Below are 25,219 nucleotides of genomic sequence, written 5' to 3'. Positions count from 1 at the left end.
CAAAACCGTCTCTGCCTGAAATTCAGATAGAGGATGAAGTGATTTTTGTGACTTTTTTCTAATATGTCTCACCTATTTTCCTTCTTTTCTTCCTTTTTTCACAATCTCTTCAATCATCTAATGATTTTTAGCTGTGTTAATTTTCACTGTGTCTTATTAAAAATAAGAAATTTCTCACACATACAAGCTTCATTATTCCTGTTCAGTCTTCTCATTAATCTTCATGTTTGTCGTATAGAGACATGTGGCACAATCTAGTGGACATCGAAAATTCAAGTGCACTGAATGTGGAAAAGCTTTCAAATATAAACATCACTTAAAGGAACACTTAAGAATCCACAGTGGTAAGTATCCTAGTATTTTGCTTGTCAGTGTACATGTTTTTTACTTTTTGGTCATAGTATAAATTTTGTCTATTTTGAGATATTGAATATGATTTCTCAGTAAGTACATTCCATAAACAAAACTAAGCAGGGTGTTAGTGTTCAGATTCACTGAACAATACTGAAGCAGTTCAACCTTATAACTACGCTATAGGTTAAATTGTGAAGTGGCAATTGCATTGAAAATATTCTATGCAATGTACAAATTGTATGTACACAAGAAATCAAGATCATTTGCAGAAAAAATGGGAACCCTTTCATAGTCAGTAGAAAGAGGGTGAACCATGAATGTATAAATACCATTCCTTTCAGAGGGTGGGAGTTCGATTGTGTCCATTACAAAACAAACAGTGTCCATTACAAACATATCAATAAGTCTATATTAATTTTGTATCTGGAAATCTGAACAAGTTGTTTTATAGGTATCAGGGTGGACAGAGGTTTCCTTCTATCTTTTATTCATAGAACTATTTCAGTGTTGGTCTTGTAAATCCACTCTATAACCTCTTGTAAGATTTCTACATTATAATGATGTTTCTTTTCTATATATGTATGTATCCAGGAGAGAAGCCATATGAGTGCCCAAACTGCAAGAAACGTTTTTCCCATTCTGGTTCCTACAGCTCCCACATAAGCAGTAAGAAATGTATTGGTATGGTGGCTGTGAATGGCCGAGCACGATCAGGGATCAAGACATCTCAGTGCTCTTCTCCTTGTTCTGCATCTCCTGGTAGCACAACAAGACCACAAGTACAACAAAAGATAGAAAATAAGTCCTTAGAAGAACAGCTCCCTGTAAACCAAATCAAAACTGAACCTGTGGATTATGAATTCAAGCCTATAGTGGTTGCATCAGGAATCAACTGTTCAGACCCTTTGCAAAATGGGGTATTTAGTGGTGGTAGCCCATTACAGGCAACCAGTTCTACTCAGGGCGTGCTGCAAGCTGTTGTTTTGCCAACTGTTGGTTTGGTATCTCCAATAAGCATCAACTTAAGTGATATTCAAAATGTACTTGAAGTTGCAGTGGATGGTAATGTTATAAGGCAAGTATTGGAGAACAGTCACACCAATCTTACATCCAAAGAACAAGAAACAATCAACACTGCACCTCTACAACAAGCTGCACATTCCCTCATTTCAGCTATTAGTCTTCCTTTGATTGATCAAGAAGGGACAACCAAAATTATCATTAATTATAGTTTGGAGCAACCTAGCCCTCTTCAGGTTGTACCACAGAATCTGAAAAAAGAAAACTCTGCCCCAAATAACAGCTGCAAAACTGAGAAACTACTAGATCTCAGAGTGAAATCTGAAAAAGAAAAATGTTTTGAAGGAAAGACCAATAATAGCACTTGCCTTCTTTGTGATGACTGTCCAGGGGAACCTAATGCACTGCAAGAATCAAAGCACCATGATATCAAAAATTCAACTCAGCCACCTCAGCTCAGTGGTGCAGAAGTTAAGAAGTCTGAATCCTCTGTTTTATCAGAAGCAGGGAAGGTTAACCCATCTCATGGTCAACCTCCTTTAAAAAGCCTTGTATCCCTCCTTAAAACCTATTACGCATTAAATGCACAACCAAGCTCAGACAAGCTCTCAAAAATTGCTGATTCAGTAAATTTGCCATTGGATGCAGTTAAAAAGTGGTTTGAAAAAATGCAGACTGGCCAGATTTCTATAACATCATCTGGACTAGCTTCCCCCGAACCTGACAAATTAAAAAACTCTATTAATAATGATGATGACCACACTGGACCTACAACTGCATATGAACACCAAGAGAACCAGTCTAAAGCTGTAAGTCCTCTTAAGACTGATAAACCACTGACTGTATCAACAGGATCAGCTCACAATGGCTTGCAGCATAACATACCACCCCAATCACCCCTTAACCTCTCTTCATCTAGAAATGCACAGGGTTTCTTGTACCTTAATGAGGGTGTCCAGGAAGAGCCACAAATAGAACCTCTTGACCTGTCATTACCAAAGCAACATGGAGAATCATTGGAACGATCTAGTGTTTACCAGAACAGTGCATATTCTGTTCAGGAAGAACCTTTGAACTTAACTTATGCAAAAAAAGAACCACAAAAGGACAGCAGTGTTACAGACTCTGAACCAGTTGTAAATGTAATCCCACCAAATGCCAATCCTATTAATATTGCTATTCCTACAGTTACTGCCCAGTTACCTACAATTCTCGCCATTGCTAACCAAAAGACTGTTCCATGCTTAAGAGCTCTTGCTGCCAAAAAGCAAACCATTCTTATCCCACAGGTAGCTTATACTTATTCAGCCACAGTTAACCCTACAATTCAAGAAACACCGAAACAGATGCAGGCCAATGGAAGTCAGGTATCTAAACTTATAACCATTTATGTTTGAATATTTCAGTATATGAAGTAGTGTCATTAAAAAAATACCAGATATGATGTGGAAAATGTAATGTTAGTTTTGCTAATATTATATGTCACTTTGAGTGATCATATGTGGCTGATTAAATTTAAAACATTTTTAATTGCTGTGTATTTTTTTCATACTGAATACTGTATAAGCAAGGGTCTTTCATATCACTTCCTAGATGTTCTTTAATTATATCACATAGCCTAGTACCAAGAGCAGACAGCTCAAGTCAGAAATCTGTGAGTGGTGTTGCCATTGTTTCAGTTCTGTCTATGGACTTGTCTAATGTGTGGTATTTAATAGTATATTACACATGTCTAGCATGCATTTTATTATTATTTATTAAATTTGTTTGCCACCCATCTCGCTGCAAGGTGACTCTGGGTGGCTTTGTTGTTGTTAGTTGCGAAGTCGTGTCTGACCCATCGCAACCCTATGGACAATGTTCCTCCAGGCCTTCCTGTCCTCTACCATCATCTGGAGTCCATTTAAGCTCACACCTACTGCTTCAGTGACTCCATCCAGCCACCTCATTCTCTGTCGTCCCCTTCTTCTATTGCCCTCAATCTTTCCCAGCATTAGGAATTGAGAGGGCCGGATGCCATGATGTTGGTTTTCTTAATGTTTAGTTTCAACCCAAGTTTTGCACTCTCCTTCTTCACTCGCAACAAGAGGCTCTTTAGTTCCTCTTCACTTTCTGCCATTAGAGTGGTATCATCTGCATATCTTAGGTTGTTGATGTTTCTTCCGGCAATCTTAATTCCAACTTTTGATTCATCTAGCCCTGCCTTTCTCATGATGTGCTCTGCATATAAGTTATATAGGCAAGGCGACAGTATACAGCCTTGCCGGACTCCTTTCCCAATTTTGAACCAATCAGTGGTTCCGTGTCCAGTTCTCACTGTTGCTTCTTGGCCTGCATATAGGTTTCTCAAGAGACAAATAAGATGGTCTGGTATGCCCATCTCTTTAAGGACTTGCCAGAGTTTGTTATGATCCACACAATCAAAGGCTTTAGCATAGTCAATGAAGCAGAAGTAGATGTTTTTCTGGAACTCTCTAGCTTTCTCCATGATCCAGCGTATGTTAGCAATTTGATCTCTAGTTCCTCTGCCTCTTCGAAATCCTGCCTGTACTTCTGGTAGTTCTCGATCCACATACTGCTGGAATCTAGCTTGTAGAATTTTAAGCATAACTTTACTAGCATGAGAAATGAGTGCAATGGTGCGATAGTTTGAACATTCTTTGGCACTGCCTTTCTTTAGAATTGGAATGTAAACTGATCTTTTCCAATCCTGTGGCCACTGTTGAGTTTTCCAAATTTGCTGGCAAATTGAGTGTAGCACTTTTACTGCATCGTCTTTTAAGATTTTGAATAGCTCAGCTGGAATACTGTCACCTCCACTAGCTTTGTTGTTGCTCAGCTTTTCTAAGGCCCACTTCACTTCACATTCTAGGATGTCTGGCTCGAGGTCAGTGACCACCTCATTGTGATTATCAGGGACATTAAGCTCATTCTTGTATAGTTCTTCTGTGTAATTTTGCCACCTCTTCTTAATCTCTTCTGCCTCTGTTAGGTCCCTGCCATTTTGGTCCTTTATCATGCCCATTTTTGCATTAAACGTTCCCTTCATCTCTCCAATTTTCTTGAAAAGATCTCTGGTCCTACCTATTCTATTGTTTTCTTCTATTTCTTTGCACTGTTCGTTTAAGAAGGCATTCTTATCTCTTCTAACTATTCTCTGGAATTCTGCATTCAATTGGGCATATCTTTCTTTTTCTCCCTTGCCTTTCGCTTCCCTCCTTTCCTCAGCTATTTGCAAAGCTTCCTCAGACAGCCATTTTGCTTTCTTGCATTTCTTTTTCTTTGGGATGGTTTTGGTTGCTACCTGTTGTACAATGTCGCGAACCTCTGTCCATAGTTCTTCAGGCACTCTGTCTATCAGATCTAATTCCTTAAATCTATTTGTCACCTCTACTGTATATTGAACAGGGATATGATTTAATTCATACCTGACTGGCCTAGCACTTTTCCCTACTTTCTTTAATTTAAGCCTAAACTTTGCAACAAGAAGCTCATGGTGTGAGCCACAGTCAGCTCCTGGTCTTGTTTTTACTGACTGTATAGAGCTTCTCCATCTTTGGCTGCAGAGCATCTAGTCAATCTGATTTCTGTGTTGACCGTCTGGTGATGTCCATGTGTAAAGCCGTCTCTTGGGTTGTTGGAAAAGAGTGTTTGCTATGACCATCGTATTCTCTTGAGAAAATTCTATCAGCCTGTGCCCTGCTTCATTTTGTACTCCAAGGCCAAACTTGCCTGTTATTCCAGTTATCTTTTGGCTTCCTACTTTAGCATTCCAATCTCCCATGATGATAAGGACATCATTTTTGGGTGTTAGTTCTATAAGGTGCTGTAGGGCTTCATAGAACCGGTCAATTTATTTATTTATTTATTTATTTATTTATTTATTTATTTATTTATTTATTTATTTATTTATTTATTTATTTTAATTCCATTTATATCCCGCCCTTCTCCGAAGACTCAGGGCGGCTTACAAGCTTAGCAGTAGCCTTCATCCTCTTCAGCACTGGTGGTTGGGGCATAGACTTGGACTACTGTGATATTGAATGGTTTGCCTTGGATTCGAACTGAGATCATTCTGTCATTTTGAGGGTTGTATCCCAGTATTGCTTTTCCTACTTTTTTATTGACTATGAAGGCTACTCCATTTCTTCTGAGGGATTCTTGCCCGCAGTAGTATACCTGATGGTCACCTGAATTAAATTCACCCATTCCTGTCCATTTTAGTTCGCTGATACCTAAGATGTCAATGTTCAGTCTTGTCATCTCTTGTTTGACCACGTCCAGCTTTCCTTGATTCATGGATCTTACATTCCAGGTTCCTATGGAGAAAGAATCTTTACAGCATCGGACTTTCCTTTCACCACCAGACATATCCACAGCTGAGCGTCCTTTCGGCTTTGGCCCAGTCGCTTCATTCTTTCTGGCGCTACTAGTACTAGCCCTCTGCTCTTCCCCAGTAGCATATTGGACGCCTTCCGACCTGAGGGGCTCATCTTCCAGCGTCATATCGTTTTGCCTTTTGGTACTGTCCATAGGGTTTTCATGGCAAAGATACTGGAGTGGTTTGCCATTTCCTTCTCCAGTGGATCACGTTTTGTCAGAACTCTCTGCTATGACCTTTCCGTCTTGGGTGGCCCTGCACGGCATAGCTCATAGCTTCATTGAATTACGCAAGCCCCTTCGCCACGACAAGGCAGTAATCCATGAAGGGGCTGGGCGGCTTACAACATCAAAATAAAATCATAAATATATATACTGTATAAACATATAAAATCACAATAAAATAGTAATAAAAATACAAATTATAACTAAAACTAAAAGACGAGGAGGAAAGGAGCATACTGTATTGGGGGGGGAGAAGTGGGAACTGCTATTAGTTGATCAACTACCTCCACTGTGGTACTCTCCCATTGGGGCCCCAAGCCATCTGGCAGAGCCAGGTCTTCAGGCTTTTGCAGAAGGTCAGGAGGGTGGGAACCAATCTCACCTTGGGGCAAGATGTCCCAACGAGCCAGGGCCACAGCAGAGAAGGCTCTTCTCCTGAACCCTGTCAACTGGAATTCCTTCACTGATGGGATGTGCAGCATGCCTTCTCTGCCAGCATGGGTGGGGCGGGCCAGTCCCATAGGGGTAAGACGATTTCTCAAGTAACCTGTACCCATGCCATGCAGGGCTTTAAAGGTGATCACCAACACCTTGAATTGCACCTGGAAGCAAACTGGCAGCCAGTGCAGCTCATGGAACAGTGGTGTAACATGGGCCAGTCTAGGGGCCCCAAAGACTGCCCACACTGCTGCAGTCTACACCACCTGAACATTCAAAATGTTCCATCTCTTTCTATGGGGGGTGAGCTCTTACCCCCCGTGGATAGGGCTCGCAACTTGGGAGTCCTCCTAGATTCACGACTTACCCTGGAAGATCATATAGTGGCCGTGACTAGGGGGGCTTTTGCCCAGGTTCGCCTGGTGCGCCAGTTGCGGCCCTATCTGAACCGGGATGCCCTGTGTACGGTCACTCATGCGCTCGTGACCTCTCGCCTTGAGTACTGTAATGCTCTCTACATGGGGCTTCCCTTGAAGACCACTCGGAGGCTCCAACTGGTACAGAATGCGGCCGCGAGAGTTGTCTTGGGAGTTTCCCGGTACTCCCATGTTACACCTTTGCTCCGCGAGCTGCATTGGTTACCAGTTGTCTTTCGGGTGAGGTTCAAGGTTTTGGTAACGATCTTTAAGTCCCTACATGGCATGGGTCCGGGATACCTCAGGGATCACCTGCTGCCGGCGTCAACTCCCCTCCGCCCTGTGCGTTCCCACAGAGAGGGCCTCCTCAGGGTGCCGCCAGTCAGGGAATGCCGACTGGTGACCCCCAGGGGGAGAGCCTTCTCTGTGGGCGCTCCGGCATTATGGAACCAACTGCCGGTGGAGCTCCGGATGGCACCAGACCTCCGAACTTTCCGTCGTGACCTGAAGACCCACCTATTCGAAATAGCTGGTCTGGCCTGACGGGGATGGGTTTTAATAGTTGTTTTAGACTTGTTCACTGTTTTTAACTGGGCATGGGTTTAATCTTTTTTTAATTTTTGTATTGTCTTTTTTATATATGCCCTGTGAACCGCCCTGAGTCCCCACCAAGGAGAAGGGCGGTATATAAATTAAATAAAACTAAACTAAACTAAAACTAAACTGAACCTTCCGAATGCTGTTTGGAATGCATTGTAATATATTTTTGAAAGGATATAAATGAAACTTTGAGGATGCATGCTATTACTTTTTTGATCTTTATGCAAGTGATGTACCAGTTAAGACTATATTTAATATTTTTAAAGATATTTATCACAAATATTGCCTATTTGTCCTACTGGAACAAATGATTGGAAGGTATTTCCATTTGAATAGTTGCAGTGTATTAACACCTTTTCGGTAGTGTAATAATCCTTTAGTTGCTGTTTTTCTCTGCTCAGAGTTCTCTCCTTCATCTTCCCCTTTATTATTCTTTGCTTCTATTGCTATATGTACCATATATTGCCCTTTAATACTTTTCAGTAGGCCTCATTATTGAACATTAAAAAATACAGTGTTTTCACAGTAGGCTTAGCATTGTGATTTTACCAACAACACTGTGTTCTAGTCTTCCCAATCAGATAAAAACATGTCAATAAGGCTGAATTAAATCAAATGTAGGGACCAGTAAATGTAATTGTGTTAAATGGGATGTAACAAGATGATTGGTAAGATGTGTCATAGATATCCCAATATGGTGTACGTTGGTGAAGTATGCCCAGTGGTGGGATTTAAATATGTGAACAACCAGTTCTCTGTGTGGATGCCGCTTCCAGAAGTCCATTCTGGGCCTGGGCAACAAAAAATTAGCTACCAGTTCTACAGAACTGGTGCGAACTGGCTGAATCCCACCACTGAGTATGCCCCCCCCCCATTTAGACTGATTTGGGGTATAGTTAAGCTGCCATCTTCATGAAATCTCTATAGCCAGGTGAGAAATTTGTGGCCTTTTAAATTCTGGGACTAAATTAGCTTACAGGTGAAACTCAAAAAATTAGAATATCATGCAAAAGTTCATTTATTTCAGTAATGCAACTTAAAAGGGGAAACTAATATATGAGATAGACTCATTACATGCAAAGCAAGATAGTTCAAGCCGTGATTTGTCATAATTGTGATGATTATGGCTTACAGCTCATGAAAACCCCAAATCCACAATCTCAGAAAATTAGAATATTACATGCAATCAATAAATCAAGGAGTGTACATAGAACAATATCGAACCTCTGAAAAGTATAAGCATGCATATGTACTCAGTACTTGGTTTGGGCCCCTTTTGCAGCAATTACTGCCTCAATGCGGCGTGGCATGGAAACGATCAGCCTGTGGCACTGCTGAGGTGTTATGGAAGACCAGGATGTTTCAATAGCGGCCTTCATCTCTTCTGCATTGTTCGGTCTCATGTCTCTCATCTTTCTCTTGGCAATGCCCCATAGATTCTCTATGGGGTTCAGGTCAGGTGAGTTTGCTGGCCAATCAAGCACAGTAATCCCAGTAATCAAGGTTGACTCAGCCTTCCATCCTTCCGAGGTAGGTAAAATGAGGACCCAGATTGTTGGGGGCAATAAGCTGACGTTGTAATAATGCCGCTTGGGGGGGGGGAAAGCCCTAATAAGCAGGCATATACATAGAATGAAGGCTATTGCTAAGCACATTGGTTTGTGCTTAAATTGTAAGCCGCCCTGAGTCTTCGGAGAAGGGCGGGATATAAATGGGATTAAAAATAAAATAAATAAATAAATAAAAAATCCCACGGTCATTGAACCAGGTTTTGGTTCTTTTGGCAGTGTGGGCAGGTGCCAAGTCCTGCTGGAAAATGAAGTCAGCATCCCCATAAACCTCGTCTGCGGAAGGAAGCATGAAGTGCTCCAAAATCTCCTGGTAGACGGCTGCGTTGACCCTGGACTTAATGAAGCACAGTGGACCAACACCAGCAGATGACATGGCTCCCCAAATCAACACAGACTGTGGAAACTTCACACTGGACTTCAAGCATCTTGCAGTGTGTGCCTCTCCATTCTTCCTCCAGACTCTGGGTCCTTGGTTTCCAAATGAGATGCAAAAGTTGCTCTCATCAGAAAAGAGGACTTTGGACCACTGAGCAACAGACCAGGTCTGTTTTTCTTTAGCCCAGGTAAGACACTTCTGACATTGTTTGTTGTTCAGGAGCGGCTTGACAAGAGGAATACAACATTTGAAGCCCATTTGAAGCCTAGAATATTGCACCTTTTCACAATATTCTAATTTTCTGAGATTGTGGATTTGGGGTTTTTATGAGCTGTAAGCCAAGATCATCACAATCATGACAAATCACGGCTTGAACTATCTTGCTTTGCATGTAATGAGTCTATCTCATATATTAGTTTCCCCTTTTAAGTTGCATTACTGAAATAAATGAACTTTTGCATGATATTCTAATTTTTTGAGTTTCACCTGTAAGCTAATTTAGTCCCAGAATTTAAAAGGCCACAAATTTCTCACCTGGCTATAGAGATTTCATGAAGATGGCAGCTTAACTATACCCCAAATCAGTCTAAATGGGGGGGCATACTCAGTGGTGAGATTCAGCCAGTTTGCACCAGTTCTGCAGAACCGGTAGCTAATTTTTTGTTGCCCAGGCCCAGAATGGACTTCTGGAAGTGGCATCCACACAGAGAACCGGTTGTTCACATATTTAAATCCCACCACTGGGCATACTTCACCAACTTACACCATATTGGGATATCTATGATCTAATAGCCCCAGGCAGCATAGAAGCAGTCACCTACACCGACCTAAAAAGAAGACTCAGAGAACATTTCGAGCCCAGGTTATCAGTCATCACCCAGCGCCATGCATTCGAGCGATATGACCAGAGATCAGAGGAGTCAGCAATGGAGTTTGTGGCAGCCCTTTGCAAAGCTTCACACAACTGGTGAGTTCCCTGACCTGGAAGACTGTCTTCGAGACAGGCTTGTTTGCAGGTTGTGGAACACAAATTAGGAGCTGGTTTTTGGTTTGTTGGTGTGTTTCTCATAAAACTTTTTGATAAGTCTGTCAGCTTTCACATCGCTAGATTTCACCCAAGTGGCTTCAGACAATGAGTATCCCTTCCATTGTACTAGGTACTGCAATTTTCCCTTAAAAATTCTAGAGTCAAGAATACATTTCACTTCATAATGGGTCTGACCCGCTACTACGAGGGGTCCAGGTGCCTTCTTAGGGGTCGTCTTAAAGTGGAGGCCCGAAAAGGTTTCAGTAAGCTACAATGAAACACCGGGTGAATTTTCCCCAAAAGTCTGGGGAGTTTCAATTCTACTGTGACAAGGTTGATGATTCTCACAATGGGGAAAGGCCCCAAGAATTTCAGTCCTAATTTCTTGTTGGGTAGTTTAAGGTGTAAGTATTTGGTCGACAAATAAACCTTTTTCCCAGCTTGGAATGTCCTTTGGGGCACTCTCTTTTTATCAGTCTGCTTTTTGTAGGTCTCAAAAGTCTTTTTTAATGCCATCTTTGTGTTTTTCCAAACTTCTTCCCAAACCCTCACCCATTGATCAAGTGTCTGGGAAGCGGAGGGCAACTGAGGGTATTCCGGTATGGGGTTGAATTCTTTCCCTGTGGCTACCCAGAAAGGAGTGTAGTTGGTGCTGCTGTGTACTGAATTATTGTAAGCCACCTCTGCAAAAGGGAGGAGGTTGGTCCAGTTTGTTTGTTGGTAAGAAACATAGCATCTAAGATATTGTTCTACCATTTTGTTAGCAGTTAGCAGTTAGCAGTTTCTGCGGCTCCATTAGTAGCCGGGTGAAAAGCAGTTGATAGGCCTTGAGATAATCCAATTAATTTAAGAAAATTCCTCCAAAATTTTGCTGTGAACTGCACCCCTCTGTCTGAAATTATTTGCTTAGGGGCACCATGTAGCTGGTAGATATGATTTAGGAACAATTCAGTCAGGCGTTGTGCCAATGGGAGTCCTTTGCAGGCGATAAAATGAGCCTGTTTTGAAAACAGGTCTATCACACTCCAGATGACACTATTTCCTCTACTGTCAGGTAGGTCTACTATAAAGTCCATAGCTATCTCTTCCCATGGTTTAGAAGGTTTGGCCACCGGTTGCAGTAACCCAGGGATTTTCCCTAGGATTGTTTTCATGGTGGAACATACAGTAAAGCTCCTGACATAGTTTTCCACGTCTCGTTTTAGTCCCGGCCACCAAAATTGCCAGCGAATGAGATGTAGAGTTTTTAGATAACCAAAATGTCCAGCCTGTTTGACATCATGGCTGTGTTTGAGAGAGTTAAGATGGAGGGCTTCAGGCAAGTACAATTTCCCCCCCTTGTAAGCCAGACCATCCCTGCATGTTAGGGACGTCTGATTGACTTTGAACCATTGACCGGTGAGGAGTTCTCATTTTATTTTCTTTACCCCAGGGTCATCAGGATTAGGGGTCCTGTGAGGCGTGAGTTGGGCAGCAGTTTGTGGACTGGAGATAATTGCCTCGTTAACTTCTTTGCATTCATTTTTGTACTGGGGCAATCTCGATAGTGCATCAGCTAGGAAGTTTTTTCCTTCTGGTATGTACTTTAGAGTAAAATTAAAACGGCTAAAGTACTGTGCCTATCGCACTTGCTTTGGGAACAATTTGAGGGGAGTTTTTAGTGCCTCTAAATTTTTGTGATCTGTCCATATTTCAAAAGGAATCTTGCTCCCTTCTAGATAGTGTTGCTAGTTTAATCGCCCCCACCCAATTGCGAAGGCCTCCTTCTCCCAGACTGCCCATCTTCTCTCGCTTTCAGTGAATTTCTTAGAGGTGTAGGCACAAGGTTGCAGGACCGCACTTTTATTGTTTTGCAGTAACACAGCTCCGACTGCCACGTTGCTGGTGTCAGCTTGAATTACGAAGGGCTCCCCGGGGCAGGGGTGCTTTAGAACCGGTTCAGCAGCAAATAGTCTTTTTAAATTCTCAAAAGCTGTCTGACAACTCATAGTCCATGCTAGTGGTTGGCCAGGTTGTGGTTTTCCCCCTCCCTTACCTTTGAGTAGTTCTGTAAGGGGTAGAGCAATCTCGGCAAAAGAGGGAATAAATTGGCGGTAGAAGTTGGCAAACCCTAGGAAGCTCTGGAGCTGTTTGCGAGTATTCAGGGGCTGCGATTCAATTATAGCTTTCACTTTGCCTGGGTCCATTTCAATGCTCTCATTGGAAATTCTATAGCCGAGATAATCTAATCGGGTTTGGTGAAATTCACATTTCGACAATTTGACATAAAGTTTGGCCTTCAATATTTTCTTTAACACTTCTCTGACCAGTCTTATGTGGTCAGTCATAATCGTACTGTATATCAGGATGTTATCAAGATACACCAGAACCCCTTTGTATAAATGACCAAGTAGGACCTCATTAATCAACTGCATAAATACGGCTGTGGCCCCCTGCAGTCCAAATGGCATGACTTTGAATTGGTATCTTCCCAAGGGGCAGTTGAAGGCAGTTTTCCACTCATCCCCCTCCTTCATTCTCACCCGGTAATATGCTTCTCTCAGGTCTAATTTAGTGAAGACACTCCCCTTCGCCAGGTGGGTTAGTAAGTCTTTCAGGAGGGGAATAGGGTATTTATTTTCCACACTCACAGTGTTAAGGACCTTATAGACTATGCAGAGATGGAGAGACCATTCTATTTTTTCTTTGAACAACACAGGGGCACCCATGGTTGATTTGGCCCGCTTGATGAATCCCCTCGCTAGGTTTGTATCCACATATCGCTGCATCTCCTCCATTTCAAGGGGGGACATAGCGTGCATTCTTGGTCATGGAAGTTTGGCCCCCAGCAACAGTTCAATGGAACAATCATTGGGCCAGTGAGGAGGCAAGGTATCACATTCTTTCTCACTAAATGCCTCCACTAGGTCCCGGTACTCACTGAGGATGAGCGGCTCACCTAGTGGCCATAAGGCAGCCATGTGCGCTCGTTCATTGGGTGGGCTAAAATCCCCTGTAACATCTGTTGAATCAATGGAGGGATCGGGCCCTATGGGTAGTCTCACAGTTCTCATTCCTTTCTCCCACCAGATAAATTTTCTTCCATTTGTCTAACCAGGCTAGTCCTAGGATCACAGCCTCAGTCATTTTTGGAGCCACCAGGAAGCAAATAAACTCCCAGTGCTTCCCTATTTCTAGGGGTAAGGGCTCTGTTAATTGCGTGTGTCAACGCTGCTAACATTGGATGTTCTTACTTTGACAAGAGATGAAGAAGCAGCTATTTCATATGTTAAACTTGTGTATTGCTTTAAGAGATACGATTAAGGCTGGGAGGAGGGAAGAGGAGGAGAGCGCCGACTCTCTGGTTTCAACCCGTGGTTCCGGGAACGAGGGTGAGCAGCCACCTGAGCTCAGGCTTGTGTATTTTAACGCCAGGTCCATAGTTAATAAGGCTCCTCTCATCTGTGATTTGGTTGAGGAGGAGCGTGCGGACCTGGCTTGCATTACAGAGACCTGGTTGGGCCCAGAGGGTGGTGTTCCTCTGACTGAACTCTGCCCACCAGGTTTTCGGGTGCTTCACCGGCCTCGGGCTCAGGGTAGGAGCGGGGGTGTGGCGGTGGTTATGAGGGAGACCTTATGTCCATGGGAGGCCACCGTTGTCCAGATATCCGGGTGTGAGTCACTCCTCCTGAGATGTGGCCCTAGGGCTCAGTTGGGCTTGCTGCTGGTGTACCTTTCGCCTAGTCGCGTAGCAGCAGCCCTGCCTGACCTTCTCGATATCCTCTCGGGGTTGGCGATTGAGTTCCCCAAAATTATGATTTTGGGGGACTTCAATCTGCCATCCCTGGGGGGATCATCAGAGTTGGCTCGGGAGTTCATGGCTTCCATGACGGCCATGGACCTGATGCAAGTAATTCAGGGCCCGACTCATGGGGGGGGGTCACACGCTTGATTTTGTTTTTCTATCTGGACGGTGGTTAGATGATCTGGGTGGGGGTTCTCCAATTATTATTCCACTGTCATGGACCGATCATCATCTCCTGCGGCTGGCCTTCCATTTCGCCACTCCCCGTTGCAGAGTTACGGAACCAACAACATGGTTCCGTCCTAGGCGCTTAATGGACCCTGAGTGGTTTCAGATGGCGCTCGGGTCCCCGCCTGCCTCCTTCGCTCACAGCACGGCCGATGCCTTGGTGGAAGCCTAGGAAAAGGCAGCCACGGAGGCACTCGACCGCGTTGTACCCATGCAGCCCCTGACCCAGCGCAAATCTCAATGGGCTCCATGGTTTTCGGTGGAGCTCCGGGAGATGAAGTGTCGGAGACGGGGCCTAGAGAGCTGTTGGAGATCCAGCCGGTCTGAATCCGACCTAGGGTCCTCTACGAGGTCTTATCTCATGGCGATGAGGGCGGCAAGGTCTAACTACTTTGCTACCCTCATCGCGTCCGCAGATAATCACCCGGCCGCCCTGTTTAGGGTGACCCACTCCCTCCTCAATCAGGAGGTGAGGGAGGAGCCCTTGCAGGGTTGTGCCGTGGAGTTTAGCCAACATCTGTCGGACAAAATTGCTCGAATTCGGACCGGTCTGGACTCCGACTGGGCAGAGTCTGACAGAGGTGACACGAGCGGTCTTGGTGATGTTATCTGGGAAGAGTTTGACCCTGTGACTCTGGAAGATGTGGACAGGATCATGGGGAGGCTGAGCTCCACCACGTGTTTATTGGACCCGTGCCCCTCCTGGCTGGTTTATGCGGCTCGGGAGGGGACACGAGGCTGGCTCCAGGCAGTGATAACTGCTTCTTTGAGCGAGGGTAGCTTTCCCGCCGCCTTGAAGGAGGTGGTCGTGAGGCCCCTCCTCAAGAAGCCTGCCCTGGACCTGGCTATTTTGAACAACTATCATCCGGTCTCCAACCTTCGCTTTCTTGCGAAGGTTGTTGAGAGCGTGGTGGCACATCAGCTCCCTCTGTTCCTGGAGGAAGCTGATTGTCTGGACCCGTACCAATCGGGCTTTAGGCCCGGGTACAGCACGGAGACGGCATTGGTTGCGCTGGTGAATGATCTCTGGCGGGCTCAGAACAGGGGTTGTTCCTCTGTCCTAGTCCTATTAGACCTCTCAGCGGCTTTCAATACCATCGACCATGGTATCTTACTGCGGCGTCTCGGGGTTGGGAGTAGGAGGCACTGTTCTGCAGTGGTTCTCCTCCTACCTCCTGGGACGTTCGCAGTCGGTGCTGGCAGGAGGGCAGAGGTCGGCCTCGAGGCCTCTCATTTGTGGAGTTCCTCAGGGGTCGGTCCTCTCGCCTCTCCTGTTCAACATCTATATGAAGCCACTGGGTGAGATCATTCGTGGTTTTGGGGTCGGGTATCATCAGTATGCTGATGATACCCAGCTTTTCATCTCTACCCCAAACCACCCCAGTGATGCCCTCGACGTGATGTCCCGTTGCCTAGAGGCGGTTCGGGTCTGGATGGGGAGGAACAGGCTTCGGCTCAATCCCGACAAGACTGAGTGGTTGTACGTGCCGGCATCTCGAGAAATTCAGGTTATTCCATCTTTAACCATGGGGGGTGAGGTGTTACCCCTCGTAGATAGGGCTCGCAACTTGGGTGTCCTCCTCGATTCACAGCTCTCCCTGGAAGATCATATAGGAGCTGTGACCAGGGGGGCCTTTGCCCAGGTTCACCTGGTGCGCCAGTTGCGACCCTATCTGGACCGGGATGCCCTGCGTACAGTCACTCATGCGCTCGTGACCTCTCGTATAGACTACTGCAATGCTCTGTACATGGGGCTGCCCTTGAGGACCACTCAGAGGCTCCAGCTGGTGCAGAATGCGGCCACGTGAGTTGTGATGGGGGTCTCCCAATACTCCCATGTAACACCTCTACTCCGCGAGCTGCATTGGCTTCCAGTTGCCCTCTGGGTGAGATTCAAGCTGCTGGTGATTACCTATAAAGCCCTAAATGGCATGGGTCCGGATTACTTACGGGAGCACCTGCTGCCGGCGTCAACTTCCCTTCGTCCTGTGCGCTCCCACAGAGAGGGCCTCCTCAGGGTGCCATCGGTCAGAGAGTGTCGGCTGGCGGCCCCCAGGGGGAAAGCATTCTCTGTGGGCGCGCCAGCCCTTTGGAATCAATTACCGGTTGAACTCCGGATGGCTCCTGACCTTCGCTCTTTCCGCCGTGATCTGAAAACTCACCTATTTGAACAAGCCGGCCTGGTCTAATGGGTTTGGGGTATTTTAATTTGTAATTTGTAATTATTTATTGTAATGGGCTAACTCTATTTAAAAACATTTTTAACTTTTGTATATTGTATTTTTATTGCCCTGTACACCGCCCTGAGTCCTTCCGGAGAAGGGCGGTATAGAAATTAAATTAATAAATAAATAAATAATAAATTGTACCTCAAGGCCATGAAATTAAAGAAGATAAGAACAAACAACGTCAGAAGCGTCATACCTGGGCTAAAGAAAAACAGACCTGGTCTGTTGCTCACTGGTCCAAAGTCCTCTTTTCTGATGAGGGCAACTTTTGCATCTCATTTGGAAACCAAGGACCCAGAGTCTGGAGGAAGAATGGAGAGGCACACACTGCAAGATGCTTGAAGTCCAGTGTGAAGTTTCCACAGTCTGTGTTCATTTGGGGAGCCATGTCATCTGCTGGTGTTGGTCCACTGTGTTCTGAACCAGCCTGCTACCGGCCTTGCAGAAAGGCAACCCCTGTATAAACAGTAGAGACTGGAGAGCGTCTGAGGCTGGAAAGCGTCTGCCAAGATTTATTACACAAACCACAGAACAAGAAACAAAACACTGGAACTTGAATCCTCAAACGGAACGGTTGCTTTCAGCAACCAGCCCTTCCCCAAACACTCCTTTTATTTAGAGTTCAGGGCGTGGCCTCCCTGTGCCTCCTTCCGAGGAGTCCCACAGCCTTTCTCTGCTTGTTCCTGCTTGACTGCCTCCTGCGTCGGGCATCCTTGAACAGGGCCAGCTGTGGGTCATCATCATCCGCACTCTCGGGCTCGCGCAGCTGAGAAGAGGGCCCTGGCTGGGGGCTCTGCGAAGCCTCCAAGCCATCATCAGCAAGTTCGTCTTCAACACCCTCCTCCTCCCCCTCATCTGAGTCATCCGAGACATCCGAGCCGGCTGCCGGACCCACAGGCTGGCCCTGAATCACAACACTATCCCGCACCGCAGGGCCCTTCCCCCGGGGCTGCCGATCCGGATGCGGTCGGGATGGGAATTGTTCGTGAAAAGCAGTCACCAACGCAGGGGCATGAACGGCGGTCGCGTCTTCCCATGTGAAGTCCTCCGGCCCGTACCCTTTCCACTCGATCAGGTACTGGAAACGACCTTTCAACCAACGGGAATCCCTGATGCTGGCGACCTCGTACTCGGGGGTGCTGCCTCCATCACGAGGTCCTGATGGGGGAGGTTCCGCTTGGCGGAGTGGACAAGCCGGTTGTTCGGGGACCAACAGGGACCGATGGAAGACTGGGTGCACGCGCAGGGAACGTGGCAGAGTTAAAAGATAGGCGACCGGATTGATGACAGCCTCGACTGGGAACGGTCCAAGGTAACGGTGGTCCAGCTTCCTCGCCGGCCGTGTTCCTGGTGGACAGCCAGACCCGATCCCCCACCAATAGTGGAGGCATATCCCGTCTCGACCGATCGGCAAACCTCTTGTAGTCGGCCTTGGCCTTCTCCAGCTGCCGTCGCACCAATCTATGGATCGCCTCTAACTCCGCCATGAAGTCGTTCGCCGCCGGCTCCGGTGAGTCCACGGGAGAAAGGGGGAAAAACCGGGGGTGATAACCCACATTGGCCAAGAACGGTGTCATCTGCGTGGAGGTGTGCTGCGAGTTGTTAAAGGCAAACTCGGCTATGGCCAGATAGTCCACCCAATTGTCCTGCTGCAGGTTGACGTAGCAGCGCAAATACTGCTCCAGGATACCGATGACCTTCTCAGTACCCCCGTCAGTTTGAGGATGATGCGCGGACGAGAGGCAAACCTTAATGTCCAACGCACGCATCAACTCCTGCCAGAAGCGGGCTGTAAACTGGGCCCCCCTATCGGAGACGACTCTATTGGGGATGCCGTGCAGCCCAAACACCTGTTGGATGAACATGCGACTAGTGGCGCGAGCTGACGGTAAGCCGCGACAGGGGATGAAGTGCGCCATCTTGGTCAGCATGTCCACCACCACAAACACAGTCGTGAAGCCGGAGGATGGGGGTAAATCCGTCAGAAAGTCCATGGACACAGCCCCCCAGGGTCTCTTGGGTGTTGGCAAAGGCTGCAGTAAACCAGGCGGGGGCCCTGTCGCTGACTTGGCCTGCCTGCATGGGATGCAGGAGGTGACATAAGACTGGACATCGTGTCGGACTCGGGGCCACCAGAAGGTACGGGAGACCAGGTTCAGAGTCTTGAACAGGCCAAAATGCCCCGCAGCCGGGTTATCATGACACTGGCTCAGGACGAGTCCCCTGAGTGGCCCTCCTGGAACATAGAGCCGGTCACGATAATACAGGAGTCCATCCGTGACCGACCAAGGCGAATCTGGCCCCACCTCTTCCTTCCGCTGAGCCACCCACGCCTCCTGCTGCTGCGCCTCCCGGATCCGAGCCCGTATATCCACCGGCTCCCGCACCGCAGCAAAAGATTCGATGGGGATCACTGTCCTGGGCGGAAGCTTGTCTTCCACTCGGGTGTACTCGGGCTTCCTGGACAGAGCATCCGCTCTCTGGTTGTGCCCACTTGGTATGTACCGCACCCGGAAGTCAAACCTCGCAAAGAAGAGGGACCACCGGATCTGGCGTTGGTTCAAATTCCGAGCGGTCTGCAGGCTTTCCAGATTCTTGTGGTCCGTCCGGACCTCGATTTGATGCCGCGCCCCCTCCAGATGATGCCTCCAAGCCTCGAACGCCGCCTTGATGGCCAGCAGCTCCTTCTCCCAGATGGTATAATTGCGCTCCGAGGGATTCAATTTCCGAGAGTGATACGCGCAAGGGAAAAGGGTACCGTTGGGCGTCGCTGCCTGGAGTAACACGGCCCCAATGGCAATGTCGGAGGCGTCCGCCTCCACGACAAACGGCCGTTGCGGGTCAGGATGCTTCAAGATGGGCTCCTTCATGAAGGCGTCCTTCAAAGCTTGGAACGCCTGTTGTTCGGGGGCGTTCCACTGGAACCGAGTCTTCTTCTGCAGGAGCCGGGTGAGGGGGGCTGTCAAGGCAGCAAAGCCAGGGATGAATGTTCGATAGTAGTTGGCAAATCCAAGAAGTCGCTGAACATCCTTCACGCGACGCGGGGGTTGCCAACTCTGCAACGACTCAACTTTACTCGGTTCCATGGCGATGCCCTCAGGAGAAATGCGGTGACCCAGGAAATCGATGGTCACCTGGTAGAACTGGCACTTCTCCAATTTGGCAAACAGCCGATGTTTCCGGAGGCGCTGCAGGACCTGACGGAGATGCTGATGATGCGCTTCACGCGACGGGGAGTAAATCAGGATGTCGTCCAGGTAAATCACGACAAACTGGTCCAACAGATCTCGAAAGATGTCGTTCATAAAATGCTGAAACACAGCGGGGGCGTTGGTCAGGCCAAACGGCATCACCGTGTACTCGAAATGTCCATAGCGAGTACCAAACGCCGTCTTCCACTCATCACCCGGCCGAACCCTGACGAGGTTGTAAGCTCCACGCAGGTCCAGTTTCGTGAAGATCTTAGCCTCCCGGAGTCGGTCCAAGAGCTCGGGGATGAGGGGCAGCGGGTAGCGGTTACGCACCGTGATGGCGTTGAGTTTCCGGTAGTCACAGCAAAGCCGTAACTCGCCCGACTTCTTTTTGACGAAGAGCACGGGCGCAGACACTGGCGAGGACGAGGGCCGGATGAAACCACGAGCCAAATTCTTTGTCAGGAAGTCCCGCAATGCAGCCAACTCGGGCTCCGACATGGAGTACAAACGCCCCACTGGGAGAGGCGCATCAGGGACTAGATCAATGGAACAGTCATAGGGCCTGTGCGGGGGTAATTGGTCCGCCTCTGACTCGCTGAACACATCAGCAAAGTCGGACAGTTCGGGAGGCAAGGAAACCCCTGAGGAACCCTCCACCTGGCCGGCACAGATATGGCGGGAGTGGTCCACGCACTGCAAGCTTGGAAAGGTGACCAAGTTCTGAGACCAATAGATCTGTGGATCATGCGCCCGGAGCCACGCCAGTCCCAAGACCACGGGGAAATGCAGATCCGAAGTGATGTAGAACTGGATGGCCTCCACATGGGAACTGATGGCCATACACACTGGTTGCGTGGCGGCCGTAATAGGCCCGGACAGGAGCACTCGACCATAAATAGTCTCCACTAGCATGGGCGGATCCACCGGACACTGGGGAACAGCCCATTTGGCCACGAAGGCCGAGTCCATAAAGTTAGTGGTAGCCCCAGAGTCAATTAAGGCATGGACCGGAATCCCCTCTGGCTTGCCAGGAAGGATCAGACGTGCCTCCAAAATCAAATGCCGTGGAGGTTCACAGGCACCGTCGGAATGGCGTCGCTCGGCGTGGTCGTGGTGGGTCGCCCGATCTATCACACCGTCTAGATCGGGCTCGGGCCGTTTCCCGACAGCAAAGCAGGGGACTTTCTCAGGGCCGGCTTGGTCACTGATGCCCGCTGATGCTTCTTTGGGCAAGAAGCAGCCAAATGTCCAGGGTCCCCACAGTAAAAACACAACCCCCCCGATCGTCGTCTGTCCATTTCCGTCACCGATAGACGGGACCTGGCGGCACCCAGCTCCATTGGCTCCTCCCTCTGGACTGGGGGCACACGCTCAACAGGAGCGGCAGGGGTCTGTGGGGTGGCACGGCGACTCTTTCGCTGCTGCAGCCGGGCATCGATCCGCAGACAAAGATGGATCAGCCCATTCAGGTCTGAGGGAATGTCCACGCGGGCCAGCTCATCCAACATCTCCTCCGACAAGCCATCCTGGAAGGCATCCACGAGCGCAGCCTCATTCCAGGCGGAATCCTGGCTAAGCAGCCGGAAATCGCTGATATAGGCCTGTAGGGGGCGCTGACCCTGCCTCAAAGCTTTCAGGCGTCGGGTGGCAGTCTGCGCCTTAATCGGGTCCTCGTACATGAGGCGCATATGGTCACAAAACCCCCCAAAGTTATCCAACAAAGGGCTAGGCTGTGCCAGCAGAGGCGTGCCCCAACGAGCTGCATCCCCCGACAGAAGGCTCAACACGAATCCCACCTTATCTCGGTCAGTGGGGAAATCAGCTGCTCTCACGCTGATAAAAAGCTGGCATTGTCCCAGGAAGGCAGGAAACAGTTCTGGATTGCCAGCAAATTTATCTGGCATAGCTATCTGACATTTCCTCCTGGGTGGGGGTGCAGCATGTACCTGAGCTTGCAGTTGAGCCACCTGAGCTGCCAGCAAAGTGAGTTGCTGGGTGAGCTGAGCATTCTCGGCACGAAGCTGCTCCATCGTAGTAGTAAGGGGTGGGAGGCTGAAAGCAAACTGCCAAGATTTATTACTCAATTAACAGAACAAAAACACTGGAACTTGAATCCTCAAGCGGAAGGGTTGCTTTCAGCAACCAGCCCTTCCCCAAACACTCCTTTTATTTAGAGTTCAGGGCGTGGCCTCCCTCTGCCTCCTCCCAAGGAGACCCGCAGCCTTTCTCTGCTTGGTCCTGCTCGACTGCCTCCTGCGTCGGGCGTCCTTGAACAGGGCCAGCTGTGGGTCATCATCCTCCGCACTATCGGGCTCACGCAGCTGAGAAGAGGGCCCCGGCTGGGAGCTCTGCCAAGCCTCCAAGCCATCATCAGCCAGTTCGTCTCCCTCCTCCCCCTCATCTGAGTCATCCGATACATCTGTGCTGGCTGCCGTACCCACAGGCTGGCCCTGAGTCACAACAAGTAGCTCCTGGCTAACACCTTCATCCTCACGATTCCAGGGTGCCTTTTGTGTAAGGAATCCAGTACCCTGGAGTGCAGGCTGGGTGGAACAATGACCCTGCTCCCCCACAGCATGCAACCCTTCTGGGCTGAAAGTTTGTCTTTCCTGCACGTGTAGTGCTGGAACTCAGGGCCTGGCCAGGTTTCTGGCCATCCCTTCAACACCCAGTTGAGAACGCAACTGAGTGTTCTGTCGGTGGCGGTGTCAGCTGCTACATCCCCTGCATGTAACGGGGTTTCTGGTAAGTCCTGGATTGCCAGGATACGCAATGCCAGAGCTGGGTCCGGATCCGTCTGTGGTAGGGGCAGTCAGCTGAGTGCATCGGTTTGACCATCGCAGCATCCGCAGGGACAGGATCTGTGGAGTCTGCTTGTCAGGTGTGAAAAGACCAAGCAGCGGTTTGTAATCTGTGAAGGGTCGCCCATATAAGAAGTCATGGAACTTCTTAATACCTGCAACAATGGCGAGAGATTCTTTGTCGATTTTTGCGTAGTTCCTCTCAGCCGATGATAAGGTTCTGGAATAGTATGCAATGGGGGCCTCATGACCATCTGACGTCTGATGGTTTAGCACTGCCCCGATGCCATATGGCGAAGCGTCGCAGGCTAACGTTACTGGCAGCTTCTTGTTGACGTGGGCCAGCATGGAGCTGGAGGATAGCAGTGACTTAACCGCTTTAAATGCCCTATCATGGGTCCTCGACCAGACCCAGGGTGCCTTTTTGTCCAATAGGTGGTGAAGTGGTTCTGCCAATGCAGCCTTGTGTGGCAAGAACGAATGGTAGAAATTCAGCAAGCCCAGGAATACTTGCAGTTCCCCCTTGGATTTGGGTCTGGGTGTTTGTTGAATTGCCTTCAGCTTTGCCTCTGATGGGTGGATTCCGGCACCATCTATCCAGAATCCCAGGAACTCTGTGGATTCCACACTGATTTGGCACTTGTCCTTTTTTAGCCTTAAGCCTGCCTCACGGAGACGTTGAAGAACAGCCCTAAGCTGTTCTGCCAGGACCGCCGCTGATTCTCCTGTGATCAGGACATCGTCAAAGTATGGGCAGACGCTGGGTATGTTTTTAAGTGTCCATTCCATGATGCTCTGGAAAAACCCGGGGGCTATGCTTACCCCAAACTGCAGGCGGCGCACCTGGAACGCCCCTCTGTGTGTGACTATGGTTTGTGCCTTGGTGGTAGCGTTATCAACTGGCAGCTGTTGGTATGCCTGGGTGAGGTCTAGCTTTGCAAAGATTTGACCTCCTTGCAGTGAGTATATGGCTTACCACCAGGACTGGGTAAGCATGCTGTTACAGTGCCTTGCTTATGGTGCATTTATAATCTGCAAATATGTGCACGTTCCCATTGGGCTTGACTGGGGTCACTATTGGAGTCTCCCACTGGTTGCTGTCCACAGGCTGGAGCACTCCTTGCTGCACTAGCTTGTCGAGTTTCGCGTCTATCTTCGGCTTCAATGCGAAGGGAACTCTGCGTGGTTTTAGTCGGATGGGCGTTACCATCTGGTCAAGATTGAGGGAAATGGGTGCCCCCTTGTACTGCCCCAGCTCCGAACTGAATACGTCGGCATATTGCTGGCATACTCTGCCTAGCTCATATATTTGGGTTCGATGGATGCCGGTCACGCTGATGCCCAGGGCATCTAACCAGTCCAGCCCCATGAGGCTGGTGCATTTTCCCTCCACAAGCACTATGCTGAGGAGACCCTCAAATCCCTTGAATTGCACGCTGATGATGGCCTCCCCTCTTATGGGGACACAACAGTGCTGAAAGTCCGTTAACACCAAACTGGATGTTTTAAGTGGGACTTGCCATCTGCTTTGCTTGCGGATGTGGTCAAAGGTTTTGGAGGAGAAAATGGACAGTGCTGATCCAGTATCTAGCTCCATGGGGCATGGGACGCCTTGCAGCCTTGGCTGTAATCTGATTTATTGCTTGAGGGTGCATTTACCGTATTTTCCGGCGTATAAGATGACTGGGCATATAAGACGACCCCCTACATTTCCTGTTAAATTATAGGGTTTGGGGTATACTCGCCGTATAAGACTACCCCTCTTCCAACGCACACCAAATAAAAATTAAAAAACATCAGATTTGATTTTAATATGGTAATTTTAATTCAAATGCTTATGACATGCAGGTACTTAGTAGGAAAACTGTCACTTATAAACATAAGGCTGTTTGTCATCAAACATGTAAACATAAAACAGTGCAAGTGGAATAATAATAATAATAATAATAATAATAATAATAATAATAATAATAATAATAATAATAATAATAATAATAATAATAATAAGTTGGAAGGGACCTTGGAGGTCATCTAGTCCAACCCCCTGCTAAGGCAGGAAACCCTATACCATTTCAGACAAATGGCTGTCCAGTCTCTTCTTAAAAACTTCCAGTGTTGGAGCATTCACCACTTCTGGAGGCAGGTTGTTCCACTGGTTAATTGTTCTAACTGTCAGGAAGTTTCTCCTTAGTTCTAGGTTGCTTCTCTCCTTGAGTAGTTTCCATCCATTGCTTCTTGTCCTGCTTTCAGGTGCTTTGGCGAATAGCTTGGCTCCCTCTTCTTTGTGGCAGCCCCTGAGATATTGGAACACTGCTATCATGTCACCCCTCACCCTTCTCTTCGTTAAACTACAGATACCCAATTCCAGCAACCGTTTCCTATTTTCCTAATTCACTTTTTCACTTTTCCTAATTCACTCTAAAGCTTTCCCTGCGCAGAGCCTTAAGTAACACCAGCTGCCTGCAATTAGTGCAGGTTCTCATCCCACCAGGCTCAAGGTTGAGTCAGGCTTCCATCCTTCTGAGGTAGGTAAAATGAGGACTCAGATTGTTGGGAGCAATAAGCTGACTTTGTAAT

At 47.9% G+C, this 25,219-nt stretch overlaps 1 protein-coding gene across 1 annotated transcript in view; it reads left to right on the top strand.

Moving 5' to 3' along the window:
- The window catches only part of LOC310648231 (zinc finger E-box-binding homeobox 1-like), a gene marked incomplete at both ends in the record, with an annotated part of 439,898 nt that overhangs the window by 380,057 nt on the left and 34,622 nt on the right, over nt 1–25,219 (top strand). Inside the window, 2 exons of the mRNA XM_083375976.1 lie at nt 239–344; nt 946–2,741. Coding sequence (XP_083232102.1) covers nt 239–344; nt 946–2,741 — 1,902 coding nt within the window. The remainder of the gene's footprint in view (nt 1–238; nt 345–945; nt 2,742–25,219) is intronic.

This window comes from Vipera ursinii, assembly GCF_947247035.1.
Source record: "Vipera ursinii genome assembly, chromosome: W".
Taxonomy (NCBI): Eukaryota; Metazoa; Chordata; class Lepidosauria; order Squamata; family Viperidae; genus Vipera; species Vipera ursinii.
Note: the sequence above shows the minus strand (reverse complement) of the source record. Positions and strands in the feature narration are given on the sequence as shown.